The sequence below is a fragment of the Colletotrichum gloeosporioides genome, assembly GCF_011800055.1.
Source record: "Colletotrichum gloeosporioides strain Lc1 chromosome Unknown consensus_66, whole genome shotgun sequence".
In the NCBI taxonomy this organism is placed as follows: domain Eukaryota; kingdom Fungi; phylum Ascomycota; class Sordariomycetes; order Glomerellales; family Glomerellaceae; genus Colletotrichum; species Colletotrichum gloeosporioides.
In genome coordinates, this window is record NW_025544711.1 from 1,393,325 (window position 1) to 1,420,013 (window position 26,689).

Genomic DNA, 26,689 nt, shown 5'->3' on the forward strand with positions numbered 1-26,689 from the left:
TATCTCGTGACTGCTAAGTTCAAGCCCGAGTATCTGAGGAGCTGATGGAGTGCAAAGTGTGATAAAGGCTCTGGGAATATCCATCTCACGATTCATTCAGCAGTCGATGGAGTCCAAGTCGATCTCCTCCTTGCGTCTGCGGATATGCATCTTGACAGTGGGGTCTGGCAACAAAGCCATGCCGAAGGGAACAGGCTGAGGGTTAGATCCCTCCGGGAGCTTCCAGTCATACTTAAGAAGAATGTGAGCCAGCGCAATCTTGATCTCGTTGGCGGCGAAGAAGCGACCGGGGCAAGCATGTTGTCCATGACCGAAGCCGGGGTGCTTTGAGCTCGTAGAGACCAAGTGTGCGTGCTTCTCCTCGTCGGTAGAGCGCATGTTCAGGAAACGGTAACCGTCGTACTTGCTGGCGTTCTCGTACCACTGCTCGTCCCACATGTGAGTGTTGTTGGCGATGATCTTCTGGCCCTTGCGAATCTTGAAGCCGCTGGAAAGAGTGATGTCTGCGGTCGCGAGTCGGCGCCAGGTGGCTTTAAGTTTGAGATTAGTATCACTGAAGAAGCACTATTCAGGGGATTTGGACTTACAGAGAAGGACGGGCTTCATGCGCTGCGATTCCTTGATGACGCTGTCCATGAGCTTCAAGTTGTAGAGTGCAGTCTTCTTCAAGCCCTCGGCAGGCAAGACCCGAGCCAGTTCGTCGCGCAAGGGCTGGATGAGCTGCGGGTTGCGGGCCAAGTCGATCAAAACCGTCTGAAGGAGGTCGCTCGTGGTGTGGATGGCAACGAGTGAAAGCGTGATCTTACCATAGTAAGTACTTATTTCAAGTCACGAGAAGGGAAAAGGCTCACCTGTTCAGTTGCGGGGTCGTACTTCCTGTTCTTGTAGACTTCCTCAAACCACTCGATGGAGTCATCAAACTGGACACCTTGGGACTTCTTCACCTTACGGCGCTCGAGGTGGGGCTTGAGAATTCTTCGGCAGTCCGCCAAGAGTCTGCGGACTCTCCAGCATGACGGGAGGAACCAGTGGACGTAAGGTCGGGACCATCTGGGGTAGTAACCGAGTTCCCAGCCAACACCGAAAGCGGCAGCAGTATATTCCGACGAGGCCTTGATCCACTCGTCGTCTTGGCAGAGCTCTCCGCCCATGAAGACTCTGGTGGACATGCGGGAGACGACGCGAATGATGTCATCCTTGGGGACCATCTCGTGCCATTCTTATTTCCTATGTTAGCATTCGGCTTCGCGTGTGTTTGAGAACCAGAACTCAGGCCTTACCCTTCTTGTCAGTGAAAATTTGCTTGAGAACAATGGTGGCTTCTTCGGAGATTGGCTTTGTAAGCTTAGCTGCAGTGACACACAAGTCAACTTTGGAGTTCTTTCGGACTTAAACAGGCATGATATCATACTTAGCGCCTTGGTCAAATACTTCGTCACGACCTTGGGTGAATCATCGTTTCCCGCGAAGGGCTCAAAACCGGGGATGTATCCATGAGAGTCCTACACGAATATATGTCAGAAAACTGGTCTTCAACGTTCGTCTGCTCCTACTGAATGGGCTGTATTACATCGCTGGCAGGCGTGATGAAGTCGAGACGCGGGTCACTGCGTAATTCGTGAATAAAATCGGCCGGCAAAACGACTGAAGCGCCCCATTCCGAGTAAAGCTTGTATGGGTTCTTGCCAAAGGTTGCTGTTGCGCGGAGGAAAATGTCTTTGCTCTGTTGTATAAACTCGGTCATGCGGCGTGAGTTGGTGAATTCGAAAGGCTTCAGAGGGTTGATCTCGGGGAGGTTCGGGCCGCTATCGCCCATCGCGTAAAACAACACGATGAACAGGAAGACTGTTACGATGTATGGGATCGGCTTTTCGCTGGGAGATGGGATCGAGTAGGACCCGAGGCCCAACTCGAGGGCTTGAGAAGCCATGGTGGCGAAGGGAGGCGTTCGTCTTGTTGTGATCGTGTTCAGTCGATATCGCACGGTCGAGTTCCACGTTTCTGTGAGTGTGTGTCTGGATGTCGTCTGTTGATGGTATTGAGCAGTTCAGCAATTCGAGCCGGACGAACAGGTTGTGTTATAGTCCCCATCTTTGCGATAAAATATCGTCATGACGGACTTTGCCAAGACCGAAACCGCGATTCGACTCTTAGCAGAGTCTTTAACGAACCCGAAAAGCAACTCCACCGTTGGAACATGCACGCGTCGTCTATGCCTCGTCTACGTATCGATGGGGCCAAGCTTTTTCTCCACTGCGGGTACTACTTCCGACCGAAGTGCCGCCCGTTATTGCATCCCAGTGGCGGGAAGTCTGAAAATCGCTGAACGTTAGGTAAGGTTGTCTGGCTAGCGTCCGTGGATTCCACGGGGCGCGCGTGGGGGATGCGGACGGGAGTCGGCAGATGGGGTCCGTATTCGTATCTCGGAGAGTTGCCAAAGGCGTCCGAGTGCCCGACAAGTGGGCCCGCCGCCGATCTCGACCGGGAGATGGATAGAGTTGCCGGCGGCGTTCGTGCTTTGACCAGAGATTTACGATGGCATTTCCCTGTCACGACCAATGAAAGGAAGGTTGATTGCGTGCGTCATGCAACCATCGTTTAAACTGGTGGAACAACAGGCTTGTTCACGTCTGTCATCCGAGTTTAAATGGCCCGCTTTGGGGTTTTCCAGGTCATCCAAAGACATGCGCCGTGATTCGTCTAATATGTCCGCACCGACGCTCGGATTGATCCTTAGTGAAGCCATGATTTCCAGAGTCAATCGATATTTATTTCTCAAGTATTGTGCATCACTGCATGTGCAGAAGGATTGAGGCCTAAAGCTGATGGTCCTCCATCCTCATCACAGGCCTTCAGACCTCGTGGTAACATCGCTCTCCACGTCTTGCGCCCTAACTTTCTGCGCCCTATGTATTGAGAACCCTTAGTCGAGCGAGCTGTTGCGAATGCGAGATGTAGCTCTTCGGGGTTCGAAGCGGACGCCGCTCGCGGTCCGTCCCGTCAGCCACCGACGCCGTATTCCGCAACTTTCGCTTAGTTGCCGGCGCCTAAGTGGAAGTTAAGTGAGGCTTTGTTTCAACCGATTAAAACCGGTGTTAACATTCTCGATGTATGAGGGCTTTTTGTGCGAATCAATCAAGATAAACATCGCACTGCTAATGACTTGTAGGTCTGTCTGGGAAACGTAAGTGTCTAGGAGAGCTCAGACAGACAGCCATCGGCCCGTCCAAGGACGCCGGCATCGCGTTAGGATGGTCTCAACGAACTAGACTGAGAAACGAGTCAGATGGAAATATCTACAGCCCGTCGGGTCACACAACGGAACCCGGTGTTTGCCTCCAGAGGTCGTGACACCCGAAGGCCTTGTTCGTGCGATTAGACGATGGACAGGTTTCTTGGCCTATATCCATGTTCCTTTACAAGTGGATGGCTTAGGTATAAAATTAGCATGAACAAAGTTTATTGTGGTTCGTCACGCTAGACGAGTAGCACCAGTGGCGGAGTTTCTGTCGACAGGTTTTCTCACGGACGACATAGTTCTCCCCGCAGATTATCGATGTATGTGTACTGGCAACCCAAAGAACGTTGAAGGAGACTTGCGTGAATAGGCGTACTACAAAGCCTAAAGTACCTCTAGTGATCGACGTAGATATTGAATGTATTTCTCGGTGGCGGACTTTTTCTTTCTTACGGGCTTAGCACTACTTCCTCGGGCCTCTGTCACTTTCAGAACGCAGACAAAAAGGGGAGTTGGTTTCTCAGCCAACGTATTAGAATGCCCAAACTAGAGTCGGCAGCGTTGGCCAATCATATATACCCAGGTTTCGAAATGAGCAGTAAAAGTATGCGCCAATCATTTGAGATCGGCAGCAGTAGGACGCCGTACGAATAGCCAGCCGAAGACTTAGTATTTATGCATCATTTATCATTTCAAGTTGAGCCTAGTAATGCCGCTCATCAAAATCTATCCCAAGCATGGCAAACCCGTCGCCTTTGCATGTGAGGGCAGTACAATAATTTCCGAACGCCGATTCATAAAAACATAGCTCCCTCCCAAGAACTTAGAAAGGTCGGCAAGGGGGGTCAACAGCGCCACATCGCTTGCCAGTTGTGGACGTGGAGTCAGCTAAGATTTGTGAGCAACTACAAAGCTTTAGAGATAAGTCGGACGAGAGTACATACTCTTGCAGATGAGAGGTGTCTTATTGTTAAGACATCTAATGCAGTCGGCATCATTGCGGCATTCACCTACAAGAAATTAAAACGTTAGTCTTCCTACGCACGACCGACGGACTGGTTGAGGGGGTCATGTAAAACAGCGAAACCTCGCTTCAAGGACCACGTACCTCCAATACCGCGCTGCGCAACGACAGCGGAGACAAGGAAGGGCAGGACAGCGACGAGAGAGAAACGCATGTTGATGTTGGTTGCTAATGGCAGGGATGTTCTTTTGGCTGAAAACGATTGATGAGATTGATGAGTTTGGACGACAAGGTATAGCTTGAGACTGGATTTCATTAAGAAAACAACATGGTGATGTTGATGACTTATATATGGCTGTGGTCTGATGTGTCTAAGTCGGAAGGTATGAGTTGGGTCGACGATATTTCTCCCCGAGTCATGTCAACAAATTGGCCCTTGCTGTCTAACGAGAGAGCGCGCTGGTGCACAACTCATGCTTGACTCGAACGTCAAACACTGAGGTTGGTTACGGAGCAGAAGCGTCTGAAAGGGCAAACTCTATTTCATCAGGTGTCACCTCCTCATATTACACCATAAAATGGGATGAGTGAAAACACCAGACGGCAATCAGATGAAAAACACGTCAAACGGCCAAATCAGCGGCATTGAATTATTATGCGGCGTATCCGAACATCATCATTCTTAATGGACGGTGTTATTTCTGAACGAAAAGAAGATATCATGGCGTTGGCGCTGTTGGGAAGACTATGGACACATGCGCTCAAACACGGAGACCATGCATCGGCTTCGATTCCGAGATCGACATAAAACAGGACGAACGTGAAGATTGGAGACAGACCTCAGACGACCCAGAAAATCCCAAGACAGAAAGCCCAGAAACCCGACAATTTGGACAAGTTTGCCGATCTGCCCCATGCATTCCCACCAATCATGATTCGTATTTTCTCGAATGATGATGCGAGTACGAGTTGATTGGCCTGGACATCAGCTGGCAGAAGACCTACCCGAAACCCTCGCACCTCGGAATGACCGCAATTGAGTCATGCCATCTCACCAACTCGGGAGGTCTGAGGCCCGGCATATGTCTTCCGTTGAGAAGAGTCGCAGCAACTCGCCGTGTTCCTCCGGGTGGGAGCTGAAACCAAGAATCATCTACCGCGATTTAGCATGCTCGGTTTTACACGGCGACTATGTGCGCCATTTGGCGGTAAGGTGGTAGGTACGGTGTAAGATCTGCAACGCCTAATGGATCTGGTTTCCCGTCCAGCGCCCGCAAGCAGCGGAACAGCCTCTGGAGACCGGTCTTGACTGTGTGCTTCTCCCCACCGAAGCTCAGGCGGAACCACCCAGGGGCTCTGGCGAAGAATGCCTGCCGCGCATCAGAGTTCATGTCAGCGTTGGGTGTTTCCGATCTCGTCTGAAGAGGAGACAAGTTCCGCTGACGTACCTTTCCGGGCTCCAGGAATACTCCGTTCTCCATCAGGTGCTCTAAAAGTTCCAACTCGCCATCCTTGCCGTGTTGTGCGAACAGCAAGTCCATCCAGTCGGAGAGATCGACGAACATAAAAAACCCTGAGTCGGCCTTCATGTATGGAATGTCATACTTGTCGAGCTCGCCCTCGACAAGGATTCGCCTCTTCTTGAGTCGGCGGTTGAACGTTGGTGTGTAATGGTCTCTGAAGTACTTCTTGTCCGACAGCAGCTTTGCCGCAATCGTCGCGCTGTACGATGAGACCCAACCAAACATGCTGGAGACTATTAGCAAGGGTCTGTAAACCAACTGACTGGCTGAACTAACCTTAAAGTTCGCATGGTATCGTGAATCTCCTGGTTGTACGTGGCAAGGAAGCCAATCCTGAGACCGCCAAGTCCAAAGTCCTGCAGTTTGTGTCGTTAGCATCCTCGTCTCCGGGGACAAAGCTGATTCAATTTTCACGCAGTGGGGACAAAACGCGAGATTGCCGCAACTTACTTTGCTCATCCCCCACAGGACGTGCACGTTTCTGAAGTTCGTGTCCAGGCCTAGACTCAACATGCTCGAAAAGGTGTCTCCGGTCATGGCGTATATCTCGTCGACAACGAGATGCACTTTGTACTTGGAACACAGTTGCGATATTTGCAAGAGAACATGTGCGGAATAACACCGACCCAAAGGGTTCTCTGGGTTCGCAAGCAGAACGCCGGCAACCTTCCGACCTTGACTCAACTCTCGCTCGATTGCATCTTCCATACGAGCCACAATCTCGCACTGGCGAGCTCCGTCACCATTACTTATGGGTTGTCCGGTGAATCGATCATCAGGTATGTCATCGCATGGGACTTCGACAAGCCGCACTTGATTCCTTGTGGAGATGTCGTGGGCGAACATGCCATAGCTAGGTGTTGGAAGCAATATCGAGTCACCCTCATCAGCGATGTTGTAGGTCAACGTGTCCAGCAGTGTTGTGGCTCCATTTGCTACTAGGATGTTGTCCGAAGTCAGTGGGATGCGGGCATTGAAGTGTTCGTTCATGAAGTCGGCGGCGGCTTTGAGGAGCTCGGGGGAGCCTCGGGTGTCATTGTATCCGAGACCTGCGACCAAAGGAAATCGTCAAATGCAGGTTCACATGCGAATCATTCTTCGTTGGGAAGCCTACCATCTTTCAGTTCCCCCTTCTTCAGGTTCCACCTGGTCCAGCTGGCAATGTCTTCCAACATCAGCTCGTTAACAGCAGAGCCGAGGTCAATGATCCCCTTTGGGTTCTTTGACGGATGATACTGATCTTGTTCCACCCTCCGACTGAGATCGATCATCAGATCCGGCTGGACATTCCGTCTTCCCCGACGTGACGGCGGCAAGGCGTGACTGGTAGACATGACGGCTTTGCTGTAAGTGAAGATTTGGGGTTGACTTGAGGCCTGACTTTGAACTTTCCTCCTGCCAAAAATTACTGGAAAACAAGGCATCTTACCGACATATTTGTACAGTGACTCTTCGCAAGACTTTTTAATTCTTGTTAGTTGCCTGACTCCCGGGACCCGCTAGGCCAAGCCACGGACCGGGGTCGGCCGACCCGCACCGCATGCCCCACCCATCTTCTTCCCTCAAAATTGCCTGTTCGGGAATACAATTGCGACAGTTACCTGCACCGCGGTTGTTGTTAGCTCCTTATGTTGACTCACTCTCCCATTCCATCATGATCCTGTGGAGGGCGTCACCGAAGTCTGATGGCGCAAATTTTACATTTGTCATCTGCGAGCGTTTCTCCGGTTTCTTGGTCCATACCTAGCACTGTCCCCAGCCTCTGTCGCGTTCTTTTGCGAATGTGATGGCGTCCCCACGCTGGCTTACGCGCATTTTAGCTTGCGCGGCCCTCACCAATCATGTCGTCGGCGCCGTTGCAACAGGCTACAGGACGATTGAGTCGGAGTTTAGTGACCATTCAATACGCGTCAAAAGTTGGTCGGCTGATGACGCGCTTCTTTGTCACGCAGGCGCCAGGCAGCACACTGGTTGGGCAGATATCGGTGAACGCCATCTGTTTTTCTGTCCGTCTTACCACACCTCTTTCTCGTAGAGACAAAAGTACTGATGCGTGGCATGCAGGGTTCCACGAAGCAAGACACGACGAGCAAGATGCACCCTTGATGATTTGGTTCCAGGGTGGCCCGGGCGGTAGTTCTCTGCATGGCATGCTTTACGAGAATGGACCCTGCCTCAGCGACGGTGCCAACGGGACCGAGTTTAACCCTAATTCGTGGACGGAGCACTTCAATATTATCTACCTCGACCAGCCTGCCGGTGTCGGGTTCTCTTATGTGGATAATTATTCCGACGAGACATCGTATCCCTCCCGTGCCGAAGAATCTGCTCTCGATGTTGTCAGCTTCATCAAGCTCTTCTACGAGGCCTTCCCCGACTTCGCCGATGCTGACCTTCACCTGGCCGGAGAATCATATGCCGGAAGATACATCCCGTCAATCGCATCGACGATACTTGAGTACAATGACTTTTTGACCTCAGCGCCCGATGTCAGGGCTGCTCTAGCAACTATACCGCTGAGGTCGCTGATGCTAGGAAACCCATGGATCAGCCCCGCCGAACAACTAGCCTCGATGTACGACGTGTCTTGCTTTCCGTACCGGAACCAGTTTGATACTCACCTGGAGCCCGAAGACTGTGCCAGGGCGTTGAAAGCTGTTGATAGATGTGAGGCAGTCGCTCATGCATGCGCATTGGGAGATAATGACCCAGTCCTCTGTGCTCAGCCGAAAAAGCTATGCCAAGACGATTTCATTGGCATTTTTGCTAATGTGACAAGAAGCTACTATGACAGACGTCTTCGCAATTGCCCGGGTCCTCAGGACTGCTATCCGGACATTGCCAAGATGGTTGACGTTCTTAACTCCGACAAGGTGTTCAGGGATCAACTCGAAGTTCCAACTCAGACCGGTGGTCGAAAGAAGGGATGGGATATGATGAGCCCACTAATAGAAAGACGGTACTTCGAGTCTGGTGACTTTTACACACCCGCCATCAAAGACCTGCAAAAGATTATCGACCATTCTCAAACCTCCATTCGTTCGAGATGGCAAGGTGTTGTGGACGTGCTGGTATATGTCGGTGTAGCCGATATCATTTGCAACGCCGAGGGTGTCTTGGAGGGCCTGAAGAAGGTCAGATGGGCTGGCCGAACCCCTTTTAGAGCGAGTCCATGGCAAGAGCTGCCATGGAATGCGTCCAAGGGTGGACGCGGTGGGAGGATCAAGAATACTACCGGGCTTTGGCTTGCAGAAATTGAGGAAGCAGGACACATGGTAAGGCAGTTTGTTCGGATCATCACGTATATCCTTTTGACGAGTTATGCAGGTCCCTCACGATCAGTCGGCTTCATCACTCAATCTCGCCGAATATTGGCTGAAAATTTCGAGAACTACCGGCGGCGGCACAAAGGCTTTTGTGAGCCCCAATGCGGAAGATGAACTGATGGATCAAGCGAAAGTAAAGGGTGCCATTGATGGTGTGCTCGAGTTGCTCAAGCAAGACATCGCAGGTGCGACGGATTTGTAGCTATGTTTAGACACTCAATCCTGAGAAACAACTTTTGCCGCACCCATTGGCTCGGTTTCAATTCGCTTTGATAGATAAACATGAAATGTTTAAACTTCTGTCTCGGAGAGGCGGAATGAAGCCGAAAAGTCACGCTTGGGCCCGTTTATCCGGCATTGGACGGCGGAAACTCTACGGTGGGGCAAAGCCGTTCCGTCCCTGGTGGGGTAGCAGGGGGCTTTTCCGGCTTCGGCTACTTCAATCCGGATGCCGGATATCTTCAACGTTCGGCAATATTGGCCGCTCCAGACACACCTTTGTTGTCTCCCAGAGCCCTCTAAACCGAAATGTTGCCGGTGATAGCTTCTCCCGAGATGGACTCTCCTGTGTCTCAGCATGCTGCTTCGCATAGCCCTGCAACTCCAAAGAAAAGTCCGCGGGCTAGGGTACGAGTTGGCCGAGCCTGTGACTACTGCAAAAGGTACGAACATTCCTCGAATCGGGAAATTTGATGTCGCGGCAGAGGGTCAGTGGGCATATGAATGCTGACTTTCCTCAAGCAAAAAGATTCGATGCACCGGAAAGCAGCCCTGTCCAAAGTGTGTTCAAGAGGACATCGTTTGCGAGTTTAAAGCCCCATATGCCAGGGGTAAGCGAAGGCCTCGCCCCAACTTGGGGATTCCGTCCGAGTCACCCTCGATCTCACCCTATCCTCTTTCAACTGCCCAGAGAGTTCAAGATACCCTGCCTGAGATCCATGACCATGGTTCAGCTAGCATCGCAATTGAGAGTGGCTCATGTGAGGGACAAGAACTGGGAAATGAAGCTTCGCCAGAACCGGGTGAGAGTGATCGCCAGGGTCATTTTGTTGGCGCTTCATCAGGACTTAGCTTTCTTCTCCGCTTGCAACGACGCTTGAGAGAGAATAGTGGTGGATCAACCGAAACTTCAGTCTTTGCTCTCGGCGATCCTGTTCTGCCTCAATTCGACAACGGTGCAGTCGTTTTACCCCGGAAAGAGAAGGCGGACAGCTTACTGAAGACCTACTTCGAGCTATCCTCGCCAACGTACAGATTCCTTCACAGACCTACAGTTGAGGGTTGGTTGGAAGAATTGTACCAAAATGGCATGGTTTCGGCACCTCACTCTAGAAGTAAATATGCAGTCATCATGACCATGTTTGCCCAGTCGATTCAGTACATCGAGTCGCAGGGTACTTCTAACGTCAGTAATGGGTGAGTTTTGACCATCAAACGAACACAATCAGGACCGCTCTAATTGCGTTCATAGCATGCTCTACTTTCAGTCTGCCGAACAGGAGCTCAATCGTGAGACAGAACCCGCTACTTTGACGAGCGTCCAAGCTCTCCTCGGTTGTTGCTTCTACATTATGACTCAGTCACGACTCAATCACTGCTGGAGTCTTTTCGGCACAACCTCAAGACTTGTACTTGCATTGGGAATGCACCGGAAGAAGTTTAATCTCGACGGCATAGGCGACAGCACAGGATGCCTCATCGAATCCGAATGCAGGAAACGGACATTCTGGTGTGCATACAACCTGGACAGATACTTGAGTGCCATCTTCGGCCGGCCGTGCGCCTTTCATGATGACGATATTGACCAAGAGGCCCCTGACCTCATTGAGGATCACGCTTTGGGCAGTACATCTGTGGATGTCGCCAGTCGAAGAGCTATGAATATTATGCTGGGTCCCCTAGCACACCAACAGCTGGCTAGGATACTGAGCAGGATCTTGAGACAGCTCTATGGCATCAGCTCGCTGGATGGGACAGAAAGGCACGAAACGATGGCCAGACTGGGCGCTGAGATTCAAACCTGGCGAGACCAGCTCCCAGCTTTCCTTAATCCGGACAAAGTCGACTCCCGCATCCTGCAACCAATCTACCAACGGCAGAGCAATACTCTGAGCCTCGCGGCTGGACACTGCCTGATGCTCATTTATCGCCCATGTCTCTTCAACGACTACACAAAGTCCAGTCATGATAAGGGGACGAAAGAAAATGTCAAGAGATGCGTTGACGCAGCCTTGAGTGTCGTGACCATCATTGACTACATGGTCGAGTCGAAGCAACTGTATCCCTCGCTCTGGTTTGCACCGTATCAGGCGTTCTGCGCAGTGGTTGTGCTGTACACATATACCATTCGGAATCACAAAGACAACCAGGCTCCTTGGAAAGAGCACTTTGAAGCGGCAGAGCGCTGTCAAAGGCTATTGTTCAGCATCACTAGCCCTAGCTCCCTCGGTCGGCGACTATCCGTCATCATGGAGGAATACCGTCTTGAGGTCATAAACCAGGTTCAGCAAAGCTCTCACCCGCATACCAGCAAATCCATTTCGCTGTCAGAAACTGCGCTTGAGCCTGGTGCAACATCGTGGCTCGAGAGCATCGGAACTGAGGATAATCTGTTGGAGCTGATGGATCTTCCTAACTGGGAACAATTGGATTCATTGGTAAGTGACCTGTCATAACTAATATCTGAGGAAGCATACCAGCTGACAATATTGACAAAGGTCCTTGATCTGGGCAGAATCATCCCCGAGCTGGACTTCATGAGCGCCAATGCTGGATTCTGAAGTTCGGGAGCAATCGGCCAAGCCTTTCGGAAACAAAGGGATTGAGTAAGCTGCCTTAGCTGCAGCTATAGTGACCAACTCGACTCTGAGCCTTCTGTATGCCTGTCCAAAACCTCACGTGTAACGAACCGCCAATCCATAGGCCAGCGGATGAAGCATACCCCGCGCCAAGGCTTGGGAGATGTCACATGCGTGATGCTCCGATTGGATCGGGGAATCACTCCCAGTATCAAACCTGTGCAGAACAAGCCCGTGGCCTTTTCCGAGTGCGATATCGGATGTTTGGGCGTGTTTTCGCTGATCTGCTTCGCTACTTTAGTGAGAATCCTATGGGAATAACTTGGGTGCGGGGGAAATCTCAACTCCAGGGCCTCTCACAATCCAAATGTTCCCATCGCAATCTATCAAGCTGAACGTGGGTATATCCATCTCCGAGGTACGCTCACAAGTCTAACTTTAATCAGATGGCGCGACAGGAACAGATTATCAGTGCTATCGAGCCGCTTCATGTAGGCCAGTTCATGTTTTGTCGTATCACGACGACTGAAGGCGTCATTGGCTTTGGAGAGGCTGGGATTTGGGGTCACATAGAAGCAGCTGCGACATGCATCAAAAGATTCGCCGAGTATCTAGTCGGAAAGCGGGCCTTCGACATCGAACACCACTGGAACGTGATGCATCGCTTCAGCTACTTCCAGGGGCTTGTCATCAACGCGGCAATCTCCTCCATTGACATCGCCCTTTGGGACATCAAGGGCAAGGCTCTGGGTGTTCCCATCTATGAACTGCTTGGCGGGGCTTGCCGCACGAAACCTCGGGTTTATGGGCACATTTACGAACGTACCATTGAAAAGGTACTTGACGAGTGCAAGCGGAAGATGGATATGGGTTTTACAGCCTTCGGGCACATCAATCCCTTTCTGGACGAGGGGAACGACAAGGTTTACTTCAAAACACATGTTCAGAAGATGCGAGATGCCATCGAGAATGCGAGGAAGATGCGGGAGGTTGTTGGAGACAAGGTTGACTTGCTCGTCGAGCTGCACCGTCGTCTGACCCCGGCCGAAGCAGTCACCTTCTGCAATGGTATCGCCGACACGTTGCCGATGCTCGTCGAAGACCCGATCAGGCCCGAGAACGCTGATGCCATGGCTCGCGTGGCCGAACGCATCTCCGTTCCGATTGCCACGGGAGAGCGTTTCTGCACCATTTACGAGTTTCAAGCCCTGCTAGCCCGAAACGCCCTCGAGTACGCGAGGGTGGATGTTGCTGTTTGTGGCGGGATCACCGGGGCAAAGAAGGTGGCAGCAATGGCTGAGGCCAACCATGTTCAGATCATTCCGCATAACCCGCTCTCGCCGATAGGACTCGCGGCATGTTTACAAGTTGCCGCGGCTATTCCCAACTTTGCGATCCAGGAGTATGCCACGGGATTCGAGGCTGGAGTGTTTGAGAGCACTTCGAGACATCTTGGCAGCGACATTGTTGATTACGTTCCGACGCCTAAGGAGGGCTTTGTTGATATTCCATCTACGGCTGGTCTCGGGATTAACTTGGTGGCGAACGCACAGGAGATCAGACCGCCTTTCGTGCAGCCTATACAGATGAGACCCCACAAGGATGGATTCATTGTTGATCAATAGATTAAGAAAATGGTCCAATAGCCTCCGCAGTAGCTCGACTTTTGTCTTTGACGTCCTTGGCTGTCTTTCAAGCAAACGCGGTATCTGAAAAGTGGTAATAATCTCGAGCTTTGTGGACCTTTTCCTGAACCAAAATAGTTTGAGGGACAACTCAAAGCTCAACTGTACGCCCTCGACTCGTAGTACTACTTTCTTGTTTAACTCAAGGAACACTCCACACCCTCTAGCCAAGCCAATACCCCAACCGTCGATCTCTGGAAACTACCTGCCACCCTATGTCGTACTTGTCTCATCCCTAGGAGTGGTAGCGTCTTCCCTCCTGGTACTGGGCCCAGGCTCGCAGGATGTTTCGAGCCTGGAGCAAGGCGTTCTGCTCGCGTAGGCGCTGAATCTCGGCTTGCTGTCGACGCATAGCCTCTTGATTGCGGCTGATCATAATCCCCTGGACACGAATGGTACGTTCGTCGGCGTTCAACCATTTCTGATAGTCCCAGAGCGTGTCCTCCAGCTCATCACAATGATCGGCAAGCTTATCGTTCTCCTCCAACAGCTCGTCGTTCTCGTTATCGAGGTCGGCGTATTCTTCCTGCAAATCCTGAAGTTCTTGGTCTCTCTCCTAGAGAGCCTTTGCCAAGGTTTGCTTCTCGGCGTCAAGAGATTGCTTCTCAGCGACGAGAACCTGAACGCGCTCTATCATGTCGGCAGAGGTCAATGCCTGTCCGGCTGTGGCAGCGGTGGAGACAGGGATGGTGCCGCTGGGCTCTGGCTTGATGACTAGACGGACTGTCAGCGCCTCGGTTAAAAAGAAAAGCGACACCAAAAGACAGTTAAACCGACAGTGACGACGAAGACGACGAAGAAGAGGGGGAAGTAAGAAGTCTTACCAGGCTTTTCGCCATCCGACTCCCCATCCATGTCTCCAACCGAGGCGTTCTCCTGGTTCTGCAAATGGTCGCCGGCTGCTTGATCGTGCCGAGGCGGGGCTGCAACCTGAGTGTGACGACGGGAACGGGAGCGAAGATTGTCATACCGGGCTTGGATCTCAATGAAATGGTCGAGCGCCTTGAGGAACTTCTGGACATCGTCGGGCGAGCCTTGCGCAGCGCGCGCAATAGCAGAGACATTGACGCGAGCGTTGGTGAGGATATTCATGACATCTTCCGTGGCCTTGGGGATGGTGGCGCGCTTCCACCTGGGCTCATTGTCCGCGAGCTTCCTCAGGGTAACTTGCCAGACCTCAGTGATGGACCAGTAGTGAATGGTAGGCGTCTGGTCGATGATGGTCGCGGCAGTAGCGAGGACTTGCGTGGCCCGGCGAGCAACAGTCAGCGTACGCTCCGCAGGTGACATGTTGGTACCCTTCTTGGTGCTGTTGATTCCGCAGAGCATAAACATGAAAGCGGGACGAGCCTGGCGGAGTACGAGAGGCTTGCGCCGGTTTGTGGCGACGGTGAGACCGGGCATCGTGCGGATTGTCTGGAACCAAGGACCACAGGCCTTGGTCTCGCAGTTACGACTCTTGCTGCCCATCTTGATGAGGATGACGAGATGGTAGTTTGGAGTTGCGATGAAAACTTGTCGGACGATCTCACGACGGCGGTCGAATTTGTATCGGGAAGGATGGTGTGGATGAAGAAGGATTGCCAGCTGTTGATTGAAACCCAGGTGAGATCGAGTGTCCGGAGAAGTGGGTCCAGAGAGCTCACAGTTCACATTCACCAAGGATAAGGATACCTTAGTGTCGGTACTTTAAGGTAGCTCAGTTTCCTGGAAGCTCCATGAGGCAAGGACACCACGGGCAATGAAAACTTTTATTGATTAATTCTTCTCCTGTGTTACTCAAAATGTAAACCACGTCCCAAAGGATCACGCCCAATATGAGGCTGCTCCAGTCTCACCCTGAGTATTTCGGCAACCGCGAGTTTGGTAGGGAGTCTTCATTGTCAGCGATATTGGATCAAGAATCAAAAAAGAGGAAGAAGGTAGCAAGAGAGTGCGATTCGAACACGCAGACTACAAAAAGGACCTGCGAGAGTGTCGCATGACTTGGGCAGTAAGGCTGGCCAGGCCTAAACCACTGAGTCAAACTTACTCAATCTACGATCGGAAACCATGTAGCAGAGCGGGCGAGACAACTGCCCTAAATACCCACACCGTGAGCTGAGGTTGCTCAAACACAAGGTGAGAGGTGAAAGGGATGTCCCCACAATTGACCACCCGCGACCAGTCACACGGCTCGCTTGGTGTTCGGCCTGAGGACAACGCATCTTGCGGCCTTGTTCACCTCGGGAGTCTCTTTGAGGACGAAGGAACTCCATTCCTGGCGACATGTGTTATTATGGAATGGTCATTGTTGTACAAAGAGAACAACAGCGACCAAAAAGACAGTCGTGCTCAGCCCCAAAAAGAGGCTGCCCAATCTCTTGCCGATTTGATCCAGCTGCGAAGCCTTCCTGAGTCGTCCTCCTCCGCAATCCTGCTATTCTCGACCAAGCTATGTTGAAGCTTTCGATTCTCAGCCTCCAGCATCGCAATACGCTGCTCATAACCAGAGGTCAAAGACTCAGCCTGGTTGGAGGCTTCAGTATCTTCCGCCTTAACCTGACGAATCTTGTTAGGCGGCTCCACATCTTCGTCTGACGGGCTTATCTCATCATGCGACCTCTTCGGAGGTCTCTGAGGTTTCTCATCTGTCGCGGCTGTATTGATTTTGTTTAGCATGAAGTATATTGGCAATATGTTCGCAAAGACTTACCGGGTTCCATCGATTCGTAAGTCGCTTTGGGCTCATGCCCTGGCTGAATCCAAACCGAAGCTTCAATCCATCTGTCAAGACTAGCCAAGAAAGGGCGGAACCCCTTTGGAAGCTTTATCGGGCGCTGACCCCGGAGGTGGCCACGACGAAGATCACTCCTCCTCAGGAACAGGTTGCGGGCTCCCACAAGGCGGGTCATGCACTTGGAACAATCTTCCACAGAGACAGCGACCCACTGCTCCCTGCCAGTCCTTGCCCTTAACCGTTGCATGGCTTCCCGAAGAACCTCGTTCCATTGACCGACGCCGCGAGATTCTGTGACGACCTCTACACAGACATCCGTGAATTTCTTGATATTAGCGGCAAGCAGAAGCTTGTTGTTGTGAGACGGGAGAGCTGGACCATCAAAGAACATGCGCCAACCAGCCTGGCCAACTCGAGTCACAGGGTCGCCGATCTCGCCTGGGAAGCGGAGACCTGGCAGCCTGCGCAGGTCAGGATGGCTCGCATAGTAGTTGACAGGGTCCGTTTGCTCTTTGAATATCTCTTGTTGAAGTAGGGACCAGTCCGCATCCAACTCTTCGTGCTCCGGAGTGTGGCTGACAGGATCGCTTGGCTCGTTGGGTGTCCCTTCGTTGAGCCTAAGCCAGTCCTTAACAGCCTGTTCATCGTCCTGAATCTGGCTGACAGGGACAACCCCGATTGCTTGCGAGTAGTCCACCTTCTCATTTTGCTGAGTATTGGCATCAGTCATCCTGCAAGTCGCGAGCGCTTTTGTTACGAGAAACAATCGAGAAGAGACTTGGTAGTACTTAGCGGCTTCAGCGGGGGACGGCGATTACCGAAGACGATGACGGATATTGACGAAAGGTGAGGATAGGTAATGGGACAACATCGACCAAAAAGCCTTCTGAATTTAAAGGGAAGATATAGTCGACAGAAATTATACACAAGGTTCTACGGAAAAGCTTGCTCTTTTGGCCCAGAGATGTTGCGAAGTCTAACAGATATCCACCCAACTCAAAAAAAAAAAAAGGTGAAGAGTAACCAGGAAGGTAGGTCCTCCGTGGTCTCAATTTCAAGTAGTACGGTTCATAAATAGTCGATCAAAGTGGGTAGGTAGCCATTAGATTCCTTGGGTTTCTGATACTGAGAACGCACTACAAATCCTTCACGACCCCAGGACAGGCGCTCCGATTAGCGAACGCAGTCTGGGCCCATGATGCAGAACATGGCCACTTCAGATGGTATCCAGCTTCGAACGCCCAAGGCCAATCATTCAAGAGTCCGTTCCGAGATCCAAGCTGTCAAGATAAATCCCTGCATCATCTGCCCCCCACGAGAGGCCCTCCATACCATTGGCCTCCAAACCACTGTTCAGCTGGCGTCGGTGGGCTTGCCAAATCTTCGAAAATGCTTCTTTGAACCTGCAGAGCTCCTTCTGCTTGTCCTGAAGGGACAATGTCGTGCGTGCCTTCAGTGTTTGTTTGGTAACAAAGCGTGTCTGCAGTTGACGGTTTTCCTTTTCGAGGCGCTCAATCCTGCTCGACATGACGTTGCATCTTTCCTTATATTTGCCCAGAACATCCTCCTTCGCTGCAACGGAGTCAGTTCCGTCTTCTTTGATGACCGGCGTCGGAGCACTGGTAGAGCTTGCGAGGAACCTGGCGTGCGTCGATCCCTGCACGAGACAAGGATGAAGCGACTGCCTGCTCTCCGGGACGACAGGCCGGATTGAGCGGGCTGGGATGGGTTCTTGTACAGGCTCTTGCGTCTCTGCAACATCGACCGATTGCGAGGTTGATGGTGTAAGGATGTTGTCGTCTGAGGATGCCTCGCTGGCGGGAGCCTTTCTGTCCATTTCTTCGAAGAACGTTAGTGGATTCAGCAGACTTAGATTGGCAACTTACCGTCACCCAGGAATCCGTATTTAGATCCGTCAACGAGCGTGTAAGTACAATCTAGTAGGAGCAAGCGGGTAAGGTTCACAACCTGTCCGAGACCTCCACATGCAGGTGCTGGGCCAGTCCCCATCCTTTGCACGAAGGCATTCCGAGCAAGGACGAGTGTATTAATGATTCCAAAGACGAACTTGAGCCGGTCACCCAGGGGATAGCTCTTATAGACTTGCTTGGCCGTGAAGGAGTAGAACGACTGCTCGATTAGTGACTGATCAACATCGGAAGCGAATCTCTCGGCGAAGACAGGCCCCTTTGGGAGCCTGCCCAGCTCCTGATTAATGACGTTAACATAACCCATCAGCCTTAGTTCAACTTCCCCCTGGGTGTCGGGAGTAGAATCGTCGAAGAAAATCCCAAACATCTCCAGGCTGCGTCCACGGAACAGGTCTTTCCACTTTTCGTTCTTTGGAAACCTCAGGCCTGACAGAGAGTGAATGTGTGGGTGATCGGCCCATTTGAGCTTCTCAGCTGCCGATGTTTCGGGCATGGCGGGTAGGAGTTTGGGCAAGCAATGTGCGAAGACTGTGGTGATTTTCGGAGATAGTGGGGGAAAAAATGAATAATTGGCTGTGGTGGTGTGAAGAGGGAGAGGAGATGCCCCTGCCACCTGCAAGGCAACTCGCGCCGTCGTCGTATACCCCATAGATGGCCATAGAGGTTTCTCTAGCACAGACCATCCTGGCCCTCAACTGTTTCCCCGTGAAAGTCACGCGGCAGTCAAAAGATGCGCCTCCAGGCGGCAAACTGCGAAGAAGAAAAGCTAGCAGGGAAGAAAGGATGTCAATTCTGGATCCTTTCTATCTGGTACACCAGCGTTATCAGGGTCTCTCCGCAAAGGTTTGTGGTCTGTAGAAGCGACAGCGGTGTGGTGTATAAGCCTGTTTCCTGACCCTGAAGGTTGCCCCAAGTCTTCGGAACAACGTCACTTGACCTGGATGGTAAAACAACACCAAGATGCCAAGTGCCACCACAACCTGAATTAGCCCAGCGACCAAAGCTTTGACAGGATATCCCGGACAGAGTTAGACTGGAGAAGTCTGCAGTCGCAGTGTTTCATCTCTGACCGATCAGTCGAAGAGGTCCTCCCTCATGCTGTCGAGCCCAAAGCCCGCAACAGCATCACCTCTTATCAACGGAAGCAAAGCAATCCATGACAAACGTTTCCCTGAAGCTCCCTTTTCCGTTGTAGTCGCCAAAGCCCGCCATCGTATGCGGGGTGAGGATGCACCAAGGATCAGAGTCCTCTTCAACCCCCGTCATGAAGAACCTCATAGCCCGCCCACGCAGCTTCTCCCTTAGCCAGTACTCCATTCTTGCCTTCGTGTACACCCACGAGACCATCTCCGGGGCCGTCAGCCCGTTGGACAGGACCTTTGGAATCAAGTAATCGAGGATCGTTCTGGCAAAATTTGTGCTCTCGACCAGGAGTGCCACCCAGCGGACGAGAACGTCGATACGAAGGACCGTGAACTGCTGCTTCTGGAGCACGTTCATACCGCAGATGATGCCGAGGGCTACTTTGCCCCACGCCTCCGTCGCAGCTGCTGAGACAGAGGGATCGTAGACAGAGCGGAGGTTGCTGATGCTCATCCGAGATATCAGGTACAGCAAGTAGTCCATGGCCTTCGTGTTGTCGGAAAATCGGTACGTGATGACGGGCTCGAAGGTGGGACCGGTAATCGTGTCCCCATCGGCGCCGACTCGGACAATAGGTAGGTCGCAGTCGCGCAGGCCTTTGTGCCACGAGTCGAGGTGCTTTGAGAAGGTATCGCATTGTTCCAGTACTTTTTCCGACGTCAGATCCTCCTTGTAAAAGTCGCCCCTCTGAAAGTTGCGGTGGTCGGACTTTCTGTTGAGCACGGAGCAAAGCCATCTGGCTGCCCTCTCAGACGCGCTTGATCCCTCAACGGTGTTGTCATTGAGGAAGCTGGCCTCCATAGCGTTTCTCGAGTAAAGGCTGAAGACTCTGGACATGACATCTCGGATCGCCAGCTGAGGGTCGAGGAAGCTTGCGCTGTCATAATTGTCGACGGGGTTGCTTGACTTACGGGTCGGTGTATACGTGTATCTAATGTCGTAGCGGAGCATCCGCCATGCTTTGAAGAGGTTCGGCATTGACGAAGCGGCAAAGTCCATCTTCGAAGCGATGGCGTCGAGACCGCTGGCGTGGTTCCTGAGGCCAAAAGCCGTGCCTGCCTCCAATTCGTGGTACGCGAGAAGGAGGGCTGCGCCGGCCAGCTCTTCGCTGCTCTTGTTGGAGCGCTGTATTTGCAGCTGAAGGTCCTTCACCGCTGTGTCATAGTAGACCCAGACGCATTTGTCGTCACATATCCGCCGTAGGCTCTGAAAGTCCATCGGCAACCGCTCTGCCAGTTTCAGATGGCTCGCTGACAACGCCAGGACTGCCGCTCGGAAACAGCTGCTCGATTGGAACAGGTTCGAGAAGGCTAGCGCGACGGGGATGGCGGGAATGACGTTTGTGTCGAAATGCTGTACAAGTGACTCTTCGAGGGGTAGCGAGATCTGGAGGTCGGTGGTAGGTTCACCCAGAAGGGATTCCTCGGCAGATGATGTGTCGAGTGGCGAGTCGTGAGACACGAGGAACTCGTCCCAGTTGGCAGGTGTTAAAGCCTCTGGTGAACTTTGCCGCGGCGAGGTAGTATCGTCGGAGGCACGTCCAGGCAGCGGAGTCGAAAGACTTTCGATGACGGTACCCAGCACAGGAGCGACCTCAGGGAACACCTGCGACGGCGCATTGTTGGGAATATCGAAGAGACCCCAGGGCAGCGCGAACGCGCCTCCAGACCAGGTTTCAGTCGACATGAAGTTGGTAGACGGTGCCGGCGCCGGAACAGACGGGGCCTGAGCGCTGAGCGCCGCTCCGATGATGATGTCTGGGCGAGCAACTTCGGACGACGCCGTCTCCGTGGCCGTCATGCGACGCTTTCTCCGCGCATCCTCATGTCGCAGCGCCGACCACCGAGCGGCCTCGAATTTTCGTGACGACTCTGCGGCCAAGGCGGTCACGTCTTTGAAGGCGACGGTGCGATCATAGCCGCTGCACTTGATGCCGCGACGGACGCAGGCGGAGCACTCGGGGCGCGTCTCGTCACACTGCAACAGGTCAGCCCGCGGTTGTTTGCAAGAGATGGGCGCGTACTAACCTTGCGTCGTCTTGTTTTGCAGTTTTGGCATCCGGTCCGTTTTCGGACGATGTCTGTCTTCTTGGGTCGTGATGATTGCGTCTCCATTGGCGTTCGACCAACGGCTCTGTCACCGCTCAGCGCAAAGGGTTTTGCTATCGAGTGCTAGAAAGCTGTCGTTGAGGATTGCGTAGCGGGCTTTGGGGGAAGGAAGCTGTCGACTCTGAAGATGCAACATGAGGTCGGTTTGATCTGTTAGGAAGGATGGTTGGCATTTTGGCCGGTAAGCCGGCAGGCAGATTGTGCCGATGGCGGTATGTAATCTGACTGACAGGACGGGATCCAGCATGGCGGCGTCGGGCGAGTTGCTCGTGTCGGGCGCACGACACTGAACTAGTGGGGGCACAAAATCCCCACAATGCTGACCTTGCGTTGTCGCGGTTGGCTGCAGATAGCAGCGACAGAATGGCACTATGCCTGAACAGGCTCACGGGTGCGACGCTACTCCTGTTTGGGCTGAGCTGCCCGCTGCTTTTCAACGTTGCGCATGAGAACCGGGAGGCGTGATTTTCAATCGTGACTCTCGGTTCTTTTGATGCTACCTCATTTGCCTGCATCTTTGCAGTCGTACTTCCTGTTCACTGCGTATCCGAAGCCTCGAAGCTTTTGCTTCGATGAAGGAGTGACAGTTATTAGGGACGACAATGGCAGACGACAATGGCAGACAACGTTAATTAGCGGACGACGGCGGCGGCAGCGACAAGAATGATGGCGGACGAAGATGAGCTTGGAGTTCTCAAGGTATGAATGCGCTATATTGACTACCTTGAGTTTAAAACTCCTGGGACCCTGGCACCCTGTCACGTTGTCTGAAACCAGCCGTGATGCTCCGCAGCAATCGCTTCTTAAGTGGTGAACGTAGCGCCATGTTCATGGATCAGCGACGTGATGAGTTCATAGGCCTTGCATTCGGCGTCTGGGCTGGCCTGCCTGATGAATGCATCTTTAAGTAAGTAGCTATACGCGCGGCTGACTCCTGGCTCGTCTCCGGAGCCAAGGTGAAAGATGTTCTGGTACGTCTGGTTGACATTGAGTCCGTACTCGATGCAGGTTGAAATCACCTCCATCGCTCGTTCCAGTTTACTGCTGGGTAAAGAGAATAGGTAGCGAGCAATGAAGGCATGGAAGTGTATGCTCCGCCGAGTGATGACCGTTTCGTATGCAAATCCAGCACCCCTTTTCAGAAGCATGCGGAGAAGATCTATTCGGCCGTGGTACGCTGCGGCCTCGATGGGCGTCTGGAACGGAGGGGGGCCTGACTGATGCTCGAAGAAGGGTAGTCTTGTTGAAAACTCCGGATATGTGCCATCTGGCAGTGATCCTGCTTGTAAAAACGTTGAAAGGCCGTCGACAGTTATGCCCCTTTGAATATGCTAGATAAGAAGGGGTTCAGACTTTGTCTTCTTATGATCGTCGATTGGCAGCCCCGGGTCTATTTTTCGAAGAGCTCGGATCATGTCGCTACTGCTCGCAAGATGAAATAGGGTAAGGTCTCCGAGAACTTCCGTCTCTTCATGATCATTGAAGCACCGAATGACTCTGGTCAATGGTCTCTGCTCTTCAACCAGAAGACTCAGGACTTCCACGTGACCATTCTTGACAGCGTATTCTACCAGAGTTGGATCTATTATTTCATACGTGTATACCACGCTATTGACTCCACAGGAATGGGTTTCTTCGCAGTTGCACTGAATGATTGGATGGCGGAGCCAAATGTGTGGAAGTCGGGATTCAATATCGTCGATCTTATATCCACGCCTCAATAGGTGTCGTGCGAAGTCGACGTCGCCTTTGTGTATGAAAGCCCAAGACATCGCTCGATCGAGGCCACGGGCTAGATCGAAGTGGATAAGAGTATTGGCTGTGGGGGTTATTGGGCTACTTTTGTCGCTGTTTATGAGTCCTCCTCGAAACGCTAGCGCTGAGCAGGTTCGATGCAGGCTTGATATATCAGGGAGACTAAGGTGATCGCAGATAAGAAAAATGCAGTCTTTTGCCAAAGTGGTAATGTCGAGTCTCTGATGGGTTTGCCGTCGTGGCTGGCTGAGTGCGTAACCTACTTGCCTGTTAGAAACAATTTGCGGATCTTTGAAGCCTTGACGCACGGCTGCCATTGGAGAAGGCCAACATGGTCACAAATCGAGAAGCTCGATGTGCTGAATCTGATGCTCATATGTGACGCTGAATGCAACGGTGGAAAATAATGGATTTGTGGATGTATGGAGGACGTGAACAGACCTGGGCTGACGTCTGATGCGTTTGGTTTGAAGCCTTCAACCGGGTGGTCAAGGCAGAAAGAAGGCTGCCTCGTCTTTGCATCGATTATCGCTCCTGCTCCCACACCCATGTGCCTTTCGAGACTGGCGGTAATTGTACTCCCGCGGCTCGCCCCTTCCTCACCACCAATCTCTCTGTGGTGTCGCCGCCCGCTGCCTTTCGCTGTTATTCGTCCCACTCCAATAAGTTGCTCGTGACATCCACCACCCCAGCTGCGACTGCTTGGGCGGAAATGTTCACATCTTGTGAAATACCCAACTGGAGAAGCTTCGACCGACAGACTGATACCTGCTTCGACACCGCAATCCTTCCGAATTCCCCCATTTGGTACGCTTTCAACTGCGATGAGGCGGTCTGATTCTGGCAGGGAGCCACCCATGGCCCTGAGCAGCAGCATGGCGCTATTCCAAATGTCATGGACCAAGGTTGTTAGCCGCGCACCATAATGCAGCTCTGGCCGACACCAACCCGTCGGCGCATGACCAAGGCAAGACCCCCATAATGGGAGACACTGCAAGGGCTAACTTTGCAAGCTCTGCGCGCTTCCTGATGCGAGACGCATGTTGTCAAATTAGGCTCACGATCAGCGACGCCACAAGCCCCCCCCCCCCTCCGCCGTCGCGGACTGCGTCTCCGCAGTGGAGAAAGTCCTCGGGGCCCAACTCTGACTCAAGCCGGATACTTGACGAGAGCGAGGACCTCGCTAGAATTCGCCCAGTCATTGAGAAATGGTAATGATCAACTTGGATGATTGGACCGGCCGCATCGTAGGTCGGGTGCCAAGACAAAAGCTTCACGCGAAGGGGGGAAATTTTAGGCAGCCAACGTCGAGATGTAACCGAGTTGCGGCACAGCAAACAAGTTGAACAAGGGTTGCAGTCACCAACGGATAAATCAAAGCGATTGTTTGTTGTATTTCAGCTGCTTTGCCGCAACCCATCGTTCATTTAAGAAAGCAGCGGCCCGTTCTGCTCGGCTTTCCAGCTTGCTCTTTTTTCCCCTTGCTGCGCTGATTTTCAAAGACTCCAAGGCATTCCACAAAGACCGTCTCTCAAAGATTTCAAATTCCAGCAACCTCTCCGAGCCCCTCAATCATACACACAATGCAGCTGCTCAAGGCTATCACACTCACTGCGGCAATGTTGCCAGCCGCCCTCGCCAAGATCGACCCCCTCCCAACCTCGACCGACGCAGAGTCGTACCTCTCCGACCACCCAAGCCTCTCCACTATGGCCACCGGCACGCAAGCGACCTCCCTCGTCAGTGCCATCTACAGCATCGAGAAGAGCTGGAGGGACGAGGACATGTACACGACCATGTACTCGCACATGTGGTCAGCCGCTGCCAAAGCCACCAACAGCCCAGACGTGGTCGCATCGCTGGCCGTGACGGGCTGGTCATACTGGGACACCACCGATCAGAGCTGGTGGAAGGATAACATGCCGGACAAGGAGAACAGGTTTGTGTCGGAGTACATGTCGGATTGGGAAAGCGCGTACCAGAAGGTGATGGCAACGGCGACGGGAACTGGGTCGAAGGGCGCCGCGCCGCGGTGCACTGGGATGGCGATGGCTGGGGTCGCGGCTGGAGTGGCGGCGGGAGTCATGGTTGCGATGTGAGACGTACTTTAGAGAAGTGGTTGACTGGTGTACTCCATAAGCGAATGTTGCAAATCATGTCAGAGAGGGCGCGTGATATTAAGAATAACTAGCGTAACGTCCCAAATCAGGCTGGGTTGAGAAGCTGACTGGGCGCTGCCTCCAACTGGGTGTCAAAAAGCCTGGCTGTGGGTAGTGATGCCAAACCCTCCTGCTGAATCCAACACAACATCCCCTAAGAGTTCAAGGCTTCCTCTCGGCGCTGACCTTCATCAAAAATGTCCTCCAGCTTTCTGGCTCCCTGACCGAAAAGAACGGGCTTCTCCTCCAAGATCAAGATGATCTTGTCCACCGTCTCTTGGAGCTTGAGCTTATCGACCAGAGCGCGGGCATCAAGAGCGCACTGCGCCTTGGTCTGGGTCTTGGCGGCTACCGTGTCGATGGGCTCGGCAAGGGTGGGCGGAGGAGGAGGGCGATTCTCAAACATGGTCCGGCTGTCGCACATCTTCTTCACGACACGAGCGACAGCCCTAGCCACGTCCAGGCCATGTTCCTTGTTGAGCCGAGCGGCGGTGCGGTCCTTTGAGAGGGCCCTCGTGAGTCTCTTGAGAAAGGATTCGTCGGTGAAGTCCTTTGTCGGGTGCGCGCGTAGGATCTTGAAAACAGTTTCGACAAAGAATAACTGCCGGAAGATGAGGGAAGACTGGGAGAGACTGTATGGCCGGTAGTTCTTGTTTATGTGGAGAAGCTGGTCGAGCAGCTTCGCAGGCTCATCCTTGCCGAAGAAGGATCCGTCAGCCTCTCTGCAGCACTCCAGCTGGGACATGTCGATGAGACGCCAGCCTGAACAGAATTAGCTGATTTATTGCGTGAAGTGTGAGTGCGAGTACGGCGAATAATACTTACTCATTTTGACAGGACGACAGTGACGGACGTCGGTGTGGGTAGGAAGCAGGAGAGAAAGTGTGGCCGACTGATAGAAGTATCCCAGACGGAATGTCGACTGAGGACGAGAGGACCGTATCAACACGGGACGAAGCTGAAGAGAGGTGTGACGAAAGACGCGCTGAGAAATGGCTACAGGCTTGAGAAGGTGGAAGTCGTTACTCAGAGTTGGTAGCAGTCGAGGATGTGGCGAAGAGGGTTCCCACCTTAGCGTCCTTGTGGAGAGAAAGAAAGAAGAGAGAGGCCTCGGGCAGCTCAGAAGTCGAGATTTATACTACAGATGCTGGAGAGCCGTAGACCCACGTGAGGCATCTTCAATCTCACCTTGAGTTTGCCTGAATTCACCTTCAAGCCGTTGAGTGAACGAGCAGTAGGTCGGGTTTAGTTAGGTAAGGTAGGCTGTCCTACCGCCAGAAGACCTCACCTTCTGGTCGTCGCGACCCACACATTGGCGATCCACGTCATGGTGAATAAAG

The 26,689-nt window shown here is 52.6% G+C and overlaps 10 protein-coding genes and 1 pseudogene across 11 annotated transcripts; 4 read left to right on the forward strand and 7 right to left on the reverse strand.

Moving 5' to 3' along the window:
- Positions 1–96: 96 nt before the first annotated feature.
- Positions 97–1,930, reverse strand: GCG54_00015000 (Cytochrome P450 monooxygenase eqxH; the record flags this gene model as incomplete). The annotated part of the gene is made up of 6 exons (XM_045414819.1): positions 97–530; positions 588–801; positions 852–1,219; positions 1,281–1,349; positions 1,412–1,502; positions 1,571–1,930. 6 exons carry the CDS (start codon positions 1,928–1,930, stop codon positions 97–99), a joined length of 1,536 nt encoding a protein of 511 aa, XP_045260941.1.
- A 3,450-nt stretch (positions 1,931–5,380) lies between these two features.
- On the reverse strand, positions 5,381–7,059 carry GCG54_00015001 (1-aminocyclopropane-1-carboxylate synthase-like protein 1; the record flags this gene model as incomplete). Its single annotated transcript, XM_045414820.1, has 5 exons — positions 5,381–5,572; positions 5,651–5,951; positions 6,002–6,081; positions 6,176–6,774; positions 6,840–7,059. The coding sequence occupies 5 exons, from the start codon at positions 7,057–7,059 to the stop codon at positions 5,381–5,383; spliced, it is 1,392 nt and encodes a 463-aa protein (XP_045260942.1).
- A 771-nt stretch (positions 7,060–7,830) lies between these two features.
- On the forward strand, positions 7,831–9,253 carry GCG54_00015002 (Carboxypeptidase Y-like A; the record flags this gene model as incomplete). The annotated part of the gene is made up of 2 exons (XM_045414821.1): positions 7,831–9,000; positions 9,053–9,253. 2 exons carry the CDS (start codon positions 7,831–7,833, stop codon positions 9,251–9,253), a joined length of 1,371 nt encoding a protein of 456 aa, XP_045260943.1.
- A 353-nt stretch (positions 9,254–9,606) lies between these two features.
- Positions 9,607–11,831, forward strand: GCG54_00015003 (uncharacterized protein; the record flags this gene model as incomplete). Its single annotated transcript, XM_045414822.1, has 4 exons — positions 9,607–9,713; positions 9,793–10,467; positions 10,523–11,708; positions 11,769–11,831. The coding sequence occupies 4 exons, from the start codon at positions 9,607–9,609 to the stop codon at positions 11,829–11,831; spliced, it is 2,031 nt and encodes a 676-aa protein (XP_045260944.1).
- A 464-nt stretch (positions 11,832–12,295) lies between these two features.
- On the forward strand, positions 12,296–13,474 carry GCG54_00015004 (D-galactonate dehydratase; the record flags this gene model as incomplete). The annotated part of the gene is made up of 1 exon (XM_045414823.1): positions 12,296–13,474. The coding sequence occupies one exon, from the start codon at positions 12,296–12,298 to the stop codon at positions 13,472–13,474; it is 1,179 nt and encodes a 392-aa protein (XP_045260945.1).
- A 616-nt stretch (positions 13,475–14,090) lies between these two features.
- On the reverse strand, positions 14,091–15,004 carry GCG54_00015005 (annotated as a pseudogene). The gene has a single exon. A coding segment is annotated over exon 1 (914 nt).
- An 864-nt stretch (positions 15,005–15,868) lies between these two features.
- Positions 15,869–16,983, reverse strand: GCG54_00015006 (uncharacterized protein; the record flags this gene model as incomplete). The annotated part of the gene is made up of 2 exons (XM_045414824.1): positions 15,869–16,173; positions 16,230–16,983. The coding sequence occupies 2 exons, from the start codon at positions 16,981–16,983 to the stop codon at positions 15,869–15,871; spliced, it is 1,059 nt and encodes a 352-aa protein (XP_045260946.1).
- A 525-nt stretch (positions 16,984–17,508) lies between these two features.
- On the reverse strand, positions 17,509–18,677 carry GCG54_00015007 (uncharacterized protein; the record flags this gene model as incomplete). The annotated part of the gene is made up of 2 exons (XM_045414825.1): positions 17,509–18,092; positions 18,140–18,677. 2 exons carry the CDS (start codon positions 18,675–18,677, stop codon positions 17,509–17,511), a joined length of 1,122 nt encoding a protein of 373 aa, XP_045260947.1.
- Positions 18,678–19,309: 632 nt separating this feature from the next.
- On the reverse strand, positions 19,310–21,441 carry GCG54_00015008 (uncharacterized protein; the record flags this gene model as incomplete). Its single annotated transcript, XM_045414826.1, has 2 exons — positions 19,310–21,304; positions 21,355–21,441. The coding sequence occupies 2 exons, from the start codon at positions 21,439–21,441 to the stop codon at positions 19,310–19,312; spliced, it is 2,082 nt and encodes a 693-aa protein (XP_045260948.1).
- A 3,332-nt stretch (positions 21,442–24,773) lies between these two features.
- GCG54_00015009 (uncharacterized protein) lies at positions 24,774–25,289 on the forward strand (the record flags this gene model as incomplete). The annotated part of the gene is made up of 1 exon (XM_045414827.1): positions 24,774–25,289. One exon carries the CDS (start codon positions 24,774–24,776, stop codon positions 25,287–25,289), a length of 516 nt encoding a protein of 171 aa, XP_045260949.1.
- Positions 25,290–25,503: 214 nt separating this feature from the next.
- Positions 25,504–26,178, reverse strand: GCG54_00015010 (uncharacterized protein; the record flags this gene model as incomplete). Its single annotated transcript, XM_045414828.1, has 2 exons — positions 25,504–26,111; positions 26,175–26,178. 2 exons carry the CDS (start codon positions 26,176–26,178, stop codon positions 25,504–25,506), a joined length of 612 nt encoding a protein of 203 aa, XP_045260950.1.
- Positions 26,179–26,689: the final 511 nt, after the last annotated feature.